This window comes from Sciurus carolinensis, chromosome 16 (assembly GCF_902686445.1).
Source record: "Sciurus carolinensis chromosome 16, mSciCar1.2, whole genome shotgun sequence".
Taxonomy (NCBI): Eukaryota; Metazoa; Chordata; class Mammalia; order Rodentia; family Sciuridae; genus Sciurus; species Sciurus carolinensis.
Window position 1 is genome coordinate 68,037,668 of NC_062228.1, and position 10,139 is coordinate 68,047,806.

General features: G+C 37.3%; 1 protein-coding gene across 1 annotated transcript; it reads left to right on the forward strand.

Annotated features, from left to right (window-relative positions):
- The first annotated feature begins 220 nt into the window (after positions 1 to 220).
- Positions 221 to 3,091, forward strand: LOC124967468 (MORC family CW-type zinc finger protein 3-like). The gene is given in 5 exon segments (XM_047529788.1): positions 221 to 457; positions 524 to 742; positions 745 to 1,585; positions 1,588 to 2,325; positions 2,328 to 3,091. Coding segments are annotated over 5 exon segments (2,799 nt in total).
- The last annotated feature ends 7,048 nt before the right edge of the window (positions 3,092 to 10,139 follow it).

Sequence of the window (10,139 nt, forward strand, 5' to 3'; positions counted from 1 at the left end):
GCATAACAGTCCACATCTGTGGTTTCCCAGTAAAAGACTTAGAACTTCAATCTTCTGGAAACATTAGCACTACAGAGGAAGATTTTTAAAATAACTGGCTTCTCATCTTAAAAAAATAAGAAGACGGGAGCTGGGCTGCTCCCGCCCCGGGAGTGGGTGTAAACTCTCACCGGAGTCGGGTCTTGGTGGAGGCCGGTACTGGCTTTGTAGCTCGCTCAAGATGGCAGCGCAGCCACCCAGCGGGATCTGCCTCAGCATGCTTGGACCAAAGTTTTTACATACAAATTCTACTAGTCATACTTGGCCATTCAGTGCAATTGCTGAATTAATAGATAATGCTTATGATCCTGATGTGAATGCTAAACAGATATGGATTGACAAAACAGTGATAAATGACTGTATATGCTTGACATTCACTGATAATGGGAATGGTATGACATCAGATATGTTACACAAAGTGCCAAGAGATGGGAAAACACATCAAGATAGATTTAAAGTAATTTACTGAAGATGATACAGCCAGGAAGGCTTTGGCTTCAGTGACAAAGTCACCATGAATGGTCATGTCCCAGTTGGATTGTATGGGAATGGTTTCAAGTCAGGTTCTATGCATTTGGGTAAAGATGCCATCATTTTTACCAAAAATGGAGAAACCATGAGTGTGGGATTCTTGTCTCAGACCTACATGGAAGTCATAAAAGCAGAACATGTTGTTGTTCCAATAGTGGCATTCAACAAGCACCACGTCAGATGATTAATTTGGCAGAATCAAAAGCCACCTTAGCTGCAATTCTGGAACATTTTCTGTTTTCTACGGAACAGAAATTACTGGCAGAACTTGATGCCATTATGGTTAAGAAGGGGACAAGGATCATCATTTGGAATCTTAGAAGCTACAAAAATGCAACAGAATTTGATTTTGAAAAGGATAAAAATGATATCAGAATTCCTGAGGATTTAGATGAGGCAACGGGAAAGAAAGGGTACAGGAAGCAAGAAAGAATGGACCAAATTGCCTCTGAGAGTGACTATTCCTTGAGGGCTTACTGCAGTATATTATATCTAAAGCCAAGAATGCAGATCATCTTACGTGGACAGAAAATGAAGACACAGCTAGTTTTGAAGAGTCTTGCCTACATCGAATGTGATGTTTATCGACCTAAATTTTTAACTAAAACAGTGAGAATTACTTTTGGATTCAACTGTAGAAATAAAGATCATTATGGCGTAATGATGTATCACAGAAATAGACTCATTAAAGCTTATGAAAAAGTCAGATGTCACCTAAGGGCAATCAACATGGATGTTGGAGTAGTTGGAATTATAGAATGTAATTTCCTTAATCCAACTCAAAATAAGCAAGATTTTGACTACACTAGTGAGTACAGACTTACAATAACAGCGCTAGAAGAAAAGCTGAATGATTACTGGAATGAAATGAAACTGAAGAAGTTTCCTCTAAATTTGCCAGTTGAAGATATACAGAAACGTCCTGATCAAACATGGGTTCAATGTGATTCCTGTCTAAAGTGCCAAAAATTACCAGATGGGATAGATCAACTTCCAGAAAAATGGTATTGCTCCAATAACCTGACCCACAGTTCAGAAACTGTGAAGTTCCAGAAGAACCCAAGGATGAAGATTTGGTACATCCCACTTATGAAAAAACCTACATGAAGAACAACAAAGAAAAATTCAGAATCAAACAACCAGAAGTGATCCCACGGATTAATACTGAACTCTTTTGGACAACCTCTATTTCAAGTCAGAGCTTTTCTCCTATGAGGGAAAGCATTCCAAGAGGACATCATTCAGAAGTGACAAATTCCTATCCAACAAGACCTATAAATAATCATCGGGTTTCACCCCAGTCTGAACCTGAGAGCAATAGCCTAAAACGAAGACTTTCTACTCATTCCTCAAATTTGAATGCAAAGAATGAGAGATTAAGTGATCAAGCATTTGAAAACTCAACTCATAAAGATGATGATGATGAAGATGTGATCATCTTGGAAGAAAACAGTACTCCCAAACCTGCAGTAGATCATGATATTGAAGTTAAACCAGAACAGAGTCACACTGAACAAAGTGGTGTTCACGTTGAGGTTGTGGGCAGTGCTAAATCTTGTGGCCACACTAGTTCAACAAGCACTGCGTCACCCAGGTGTGATCAGGGCACTACTGCAGCCACCCAGACAGAAGCAGCAAATGTAGTTGTTAAAAAGGAAGAAATGATCAAACATGAGATAGATGTAAGAAATGATATAGCAATACTGCCCTCCTGCGTAGATGCTGAAGGAAAGATACAGTAAGCCCAGGAAAATTTGCTAAGACTGCAGATGATGTTGGCTGCCAGTTACAAAAGCTGAGAAATGAACTACTTTTAGTCACTCAAGAAAAAGACAATTATAAGAGACAGTGTCATATGTTTACTGACCAAATCAAAGTATTACAACAGAGAATATTAGAAATGAATGACAAATACGTGAAGAAGGAAACTTGCCATCAGTCTACTGAAACTGGTAATGTATTTTTACTTGAGAAAATTAATGGCACCTCTGAAAGTCCAGACCATGTGATATCTCAGTATCAGCAAGCTTTGGAAGAAATAGAAAGGCTGAAAAAACAGTGTAGCGCTTTGCAACATGTAAAGGCTGAATGTAGTCAGTGTTCTAATAGTGAGAGTAAAAGTGAAATGGATGAAATGGCTGTGCAGCTTGACAGTGTGTTTAGACTACTGGACAAATGCTGTGTTGAGAGGGACCAGTACAAAAGTGAGGTTGAATTATTAGAAATGGAAAAATCACAGATTCGTTCTCAGTGTGAAGAACTCAAAACTGAAATGGAACAGTTAAAATCTGCAAGTCCTGTGAGAGGAACAGATGTTTCAACTTCAAGTAATATTGAGGATTCTGTAAATTGCACAAATGGGGAAAGCCTCAAACTTCCATTGCCTTGAGTTAATGTGGGACAGCTGCTGGTCATGATTGTAGCTGATCTTGATCTTCAGGAAGTGAATTATGACGTTGATGTAGTTGATGAGATTTTAGGGCAAGTTGTTGAACAAATGAGTGAAATCAGTAGTACTTAAAGTATGTATCATGAATTAATAAAATACTTGCTCAGTTCTTTGGATTGTATGGCTTTCAAAATATAAACAGTTTCATTCTATAATTTCAATAGGTAACAGACTGAAGAACCATTATTTTACTGTATTCTATGCATTCAATATTCAATATTTAATTCTATGCACACAATATCTGTGTGGCCACAGATATTGGGGGCACAGTTCCATCTTTTGAAATACCTGTGAATTATTGGTATTGAGCAGCTGAATAGCTAACTTATGACTTTGTGTTGAATGTAAATATTTGAATGTAAATATTAGGCCCATACATATTTTTTTATTCTCCTAAAATCTGTGATTTTCACCAAGAGATTTTCAGGTTGCCCCCAAGCTTTGTGCAATTTTTTCTGGTTGACAAAGGTGTATTTTTCTTGGAATTGAGGGCTGTACCATTGTATAAATGAAAATGCTACTACCTTTGATTTTCTTATAAAGGAGTTTAAATAATTTTTAAATAATGTAAAAGCACTCCTGATTACAATCTGGTTACAAGGGAATGAGTATTAGTGTTTCTTTTCTATAAATTCCTATCTCCTGACACATTACTTATGAAAATGTGATAAGCAAAAATTGACTCCATTTGTCAGGGTTTTTCTTGTGTTGAGATTGCCAATCATGATTAAACACAAAGTGTTTTCATAGAACAAAAAACAACCTTTAGTATAAAGTATTGAAAATATTAAATAACCACCAAGTTTACTTTTGAAGTCCATTTTTAGCTGTTTAGTCAGTGTGGAGTGGGCACAATAATTATTTAACATTTCTTTTTATGAAATTTCCTATACAGCCTTTTGTAAGATTATTGCAGGTTAATATGAGTTGAGGAAGACAATCTTTCTTGGCAATTCTGCAGACCTTTTATTATATTACAAATCTAAGTGATTTGTATCCTGGAGTTAAGGACAAACTGCCCTAGGATTATAGTATTACATGCCATAAAATATGCTTTATTGGTTCCATGTTTTGTGCAATCTTAAAGAGATGGCTTTTTATTAAGTGTATATCTATGTTTACATAATTAAAAAACATATTTTCAACAACTAAGATAGGCATTATTTTTTCCAAATTTTTATCATTACTATTTATTTTTACTTTTGTTTCTGAAAATTCAATACATGTTCATTTTGTATGTATGCTTAATTACATGTCTCTCATATAATATTGGATTTCTATTGTATTATTTCCTTCTTGTCCTTCTGAAAAGATCAAATAAATGAAGATTGTTTTTATTTGCTTGATAAAGTAATTGAAAGTGTATTTTTGGTATAAAACTGGTGTTCTGTCTCAATTGTAACTGCCCAAATTTTTAAAATACATTGTAATAAAATATATGATCTCTAACACTTCAAAAAAAAAGAGAATAAGAAGACAAGACCAAGGTACCCAATGGAAGGCTGAGGAACTGTTTATCAGAGAAATCCACAGAGACATGGAAACTAAATGCAAGGTTGTCTTTGGTCCTGCGCAGTGAAAATGCCAAGGATAAATTGGGAGGAGTGGTTTCCAGGCATCACGCATGGTTTACATAAAGATTCCCACCCATATAAAAATTTCTGGTTTATGATAATACTGTCATTATATAAGAACATACATCCTTTGGAATTGTGCACTGAGGTACTTACGGGTATACTCCCATGTTATACTCAAATGATTCAGCAAAATATTTTATGTATATACAAACTGCTGATTGTGTGCACACAGATGCTCACACATACATGTATATAATACCTGTGTAGAGATGGAAGGGAAACGGTAAGAATAAGTAAGGGAATAAAGCAAAAGTTAAAGAATTGCTAAATTTGAGGGTTTGCATGTATATCCTTTTCTATTTTGCAAATTTTCTGTAAAATTAAAATGACATCAAGGAACTAAAATACAAGAATTAGTTGATACATTTCACTGCTTATTAGAAAAATGAGACATATCACATGGTCATTTAAATTAGTAAAAACAATTAGGGGATAGTAGGAACATTCCTCAACAGTGTAGAGTCTATCTATGCCATGCCTACAGTCAAAAAACTGAAAGTATTACCCCAAAACTCTGGAACAAGGCAGGGATGCCCTCTTTCGCCACCTCTATTCAACATTGTTCTTGAAATTCTAGTCACAGCAATTAGACCAAAGAATTTAAAGGGATATGAATAGGAAAAGATGAACTCAAATTATCCCTATTTCCTGATGACTTCATTCTATATTTAGAGGAACCAAAAAATTCCAACAGAAAACTTCTAGAACTCATAAATCAATTCAGTAATGTAGCAGGATATAAAATCAATGCTCATAAATGTAAAGCATTTTTATTCATAAGTGATTAATCCTCTGAAAGAGAATTTAGGAAAACTACCCCAATCACAATAGCTTCAAAAAACATAAAATACTAGGGAATTGATCTAACAATAGAGGTGTAAGAAGTCTAAAATGAGAACTACAGAACACTAAAGAAAGAAATTAAAGACAATCTTAGAAGATGGAAAAATCTCCCATGTTCTTGGATAGGCAGAATTAATATTGTCAAAATCGCCATACTATTCAAAGTGCTATACAAATTCAATGCAATTCCAATTAAAATCCCAATGACCTACCTCATATAAATAGAGAAATCTATCATAAAATTCGTTTGTAAAAATAATAGAGAAAGAATAGTTAAAGCAATCCTTAGCAGGAAGAATGAAGCAGGGGGTATTGCAATACCAGAATTCCAACTATACTACAGAGCAATAGTAACAAAAACAGCATGGTATTTGCACCAAAACGGACAGGTAAATCAATGGCAGAGAACAAAGAACACAGAGACAAACCCAAATAAATACAGTTTTCACATACTAGACAAAGGTTCGAAAAACATACAATGGAGAAAATATGACCTGCTCAACAAATGGTGCTGGGAAAACTGGAAATCCATATTCAGCACAATGAAACTATACCCCTATCTCTCAACCTCTACAAAACTCATCTCACAATGGATCAAGGACCTTGGATTCAGACCACAGACCCTGCACCTTTATTGAAGAAAAAGTAGGTCCAAATCTTCCTCATGTCACCTTAGGTTCAGACTTCCTCAACATGACCCCCAAAGCACAAGAAATAAAAGCAGGAATCAATAATTGGGATAGAATCAAACTAAAAAGCTTTTTCTCAGCAAAGGAAACTATCACCAATATGAAGGAGAGCATACACAGTGGGAGAAAATCTCTGCCACTCCTACTTCAGATAGAGTACTAATCTCCAGAATATATAAAGAACTCAAAACACTCTACACCAAGAATACAAATAACCCAATCAACAAATGGGCTAAGTAAATGAGCACACATGTCACAGGAGAAGATCTACAAAGAATGAACAGATATATGAAAAAAAGTTCAACATCTCTAGTAATAAGAGAAATGCAAATGAAAACCACCTTAAGATTTCATCTCAGCCCAATTAGAATGGCGATTATCAAGAACACAAGCAATAATAAGTGTTGGCGAGGATGTGGGGAAAAAGGCAAACTCATATATTGCTGGTGGGGTTGCATATTAGTGCAGCCACTCTGGAAAGCAATGTGGAGATTCTTTAGAAAACGTGGAGTAGACCCACCATTTGACACAGCTATCCCACTTCTTCATTTATATCCAAACCACTTAAAATCAGCCTACTACAGTGATGAAGCCACATCAATGTTCATAGCTGCTCAATTCACAATAGCTAGATTGTGGAACAAATCTAGATGCCCTTCAATTGATGAATGGATTAAGAAACTGTGGTATATATACACAATGGAATATTACTCAGCCATAAAGAATAATAAAATTATGGCATTTCCAGGCAAATGGATGAAGTCGTAGAATATCAAGCTAAGTGAAATATGGCAATCCCAAAAGTCCAAAGGCCAAATGATCTCTCTGATAAGTGGATGATGTTACATAATGCATTGTGATAGGGAAGAAAGAATGGTGGAAGGATGGATTTTATAAAGAAAAGAGTGGGAGGGTGGGTAGTGGGAAAAATATCAGGCTGGGACAAACATCTTTACTCTATGTACATGTATTATTACACAAATATTATGACTCTACTTCATGTACAACCCGAGGAATAAGTTTTACCTCATTTGTTTAAAGTGAATCAAACTAAATAATTTTTTTAAAAGTAGAAAGCAGAAAAATGATCCCAGTAATTAGAATCTGGAGATTTGGTTTCAAGTCTTCAATAAATCACATGATCTCTTTAAAAAATTGATATATTATCACCCATTCTACATAGTATAAAAAGAAACCAGAATTATAGGTGATCTTCCTTAAACTTCTAAAAGGTATCGAGCAAAATGTGAAAAGGAACACAAAAACATACTTAAGCACCATTTGTCTCACCTCCATTCAGGGGTGAAAGGTGGGTCATGACTGTGTGTCCTTCCACACCATCTCCAAGTACTAATGCTAAGTATATAGAAAAACATCCTGTGTGTGCGTGGGAAGGGTCAGACCCTGTCCTCAGATCACTGGAGCACTTAATTGCAGCAGCACCAGAATCCACTGCCCTGAACATAGCAAACATGAGGGACACTTCCATGTTCCCACACCTGGCAGAATGCTCCTCCCTGTGCTGCACCTGACAGAATACTTCTGCCTGGGCAGCAACTGGCTGCATACTCCCCCCTGTGCTCCCACCTGGCTGAATATTTCTCCCTATACACACATATGGCCGAATGCTCTTCCCTGTGCTTCACATGATGTAGAGACATGCTTACAACTCTTTGAGGAAGAGACCGTGCACACACACGTGTGTGAGGGCATGCCCATCTGCTGGTGTGTGATTCCTCCTCTCCCAGCCTTACACCCGCATGGTCCCCAGGCTGTGCTTGCACCGTGGCCCCAGCAACCTCGCACGTGAGGCCCCAGATGAGGGAGCACACGGGAACGATAGGCACCTGGGGGCGCCGCTCGACACGTGCCAGCCTCGCCTCACTTCCACTCCTAGCGGTGGTGCCTTGCTGTTTTCTCTCTTCTCATGGTGTCAGGTGGAGCTGGTGTTGGCACCAAGGCATCTACTTGGGGAGAGAGTGAAACAAGGAAGCAAGCAAGTTAGCACCCCTGAGAAAAATAAAGAAGTTGTTCATGCCCAGTCCACCTCCTATTCTTTCCCATGGTCTCCTTGCTGCAGGTGGCAACAAGTGGTGGCCTGTATGGTGCGTTTGGCACAGTGGGTAAGTACTGTGGAACCTTGTGAGAATCTCTTACCAGAGCGGTTTAGGGCAAGGGAAAGTAAGAAATGGGGTCGTAAATTTTAAAGACCCAAATGACTAAGGTCATAAAAAGATGTATTAAAAAGTAATGGCATGTCAGTGAAGGAAACAGGATCTAATAGCGAAGGAAAAACAGGGGATTCATCTTCCTAAAGGAACGTTTCCTATGAAGCCTTAGGAGAAGTACAAGAGCGAGAATCTCTTAAACATGTGAACAAGGTGAGAAAGAATTGAGTGGAAGTGACTTAGAAAGGATTTACTCAGATAATTTAAGAAAAACAAGGAGAAAATGTAGGGGAAAGCTAAATCCTATTCAGCCTTCTGCACCACCATGGGAATATCCTCTGGCCAAGACCATTCAGGACCTTTCTAAGCACTTAGACGCCCTTGAATACAAAGAAGCCCCAAATTCATGGGACCTGCCCATATTTGAGGACCAAAATAGACAGAGATACCATCAAACATTAGACTTTAAAACCATTAAAAACTTTAAAGAGGCAGTTATGACATATGGACCTCAGGCACCATTTACCATAAGTCTGTTTGAGTCTTTGAGTAATTTAAATTTGACTCCTACTGATTGGAAACAGTTGTGCAGAGCAGTGTTATCTGGAGGACAATATCTGATTTTGGAGAACTTAGTGGCAAGAAATATCTGTTGAAACTGCTCACAGAAACACAGCAGCAGGGTTTCCTGGTAGAAATGTTGATATGTTAGCAGGAAGCCAATACGCTCCAATAGATACCCCAAATCAATATGATCCTGGAGTGTATGCGCGGATATATGCAGCGGAAATCAAGGCATGGCAAATAGTCCAAGTATGTGTCAGATTTTTGTAAACCAAGTTTACAACCCATAAGAAAACAGTATCCAAAACTCATCTATCTCCATTACATGGATGACATTCTATTAGCACATCCTGATTATCAGAACCTCCTTGAGATATTTGGGGATATGGCTATCAGCCTAAAACAATATGTATGAACTAAACACCTTTTCTTGTGTCTAGGATTTCAAATTGTGGACACATTCACTAAACCTCATAAAATCCAGCTCAGTAAAGATCAGTTAACCACTTTAAATGATTTCCAAAAACTACTGGAGGATGTTAATTGGCTTCGACCAACTTTGGGCTTCTCCACAGGAGAATTAAAGCCTTTATTTGACACAATCCATGGGGATCCTGATCCATCTTCTCCAAGATCTTTAACTAATGAAGCTAGAGAAGCTTTAAGTAGAGTAGAAAGGGCTATTGAGTGTGCCCACTGTGATAGAATTAATTTCTTAAAACCACTTCTGTTTGTAGTAATTCCTTCTCAATATATGCCCACGGGTATTTTCTGGCAACATGGACCTTTAATGTGGATACATTTATCCACCTCTCTTAAAAGTATAATTGAACTTTATAACTCTTTGGTGGCACAGCTTATTCTTCAAGGGATAAAAACTGCAGTTAGAGTGTTTGGTATACATCCTACCGCCATTATAACTCCTTATTCTGCACAAGTTGAAATTTTATGTGCTAATGATAATAACTGGGTTATTGCTAAATGCTCTACTTCTGCAAAATTTGATAACTACCCTCCAAGGTTAACTTTATTGTCTTTTTGTCTTAATCATCCTGTTATATTCCCCCAAGTAGTTAAAAAACAACCTATTCCCAGAGCATTAAATGTTTTTACTGATGGATCCTCTAATGGTACTGCTGCACTGGTCACTTACCAAAATACCATCACTTATATTACTTCTCCTAAGTCTGCTCAATTGGTAGAAATGGAAACTGTGGTC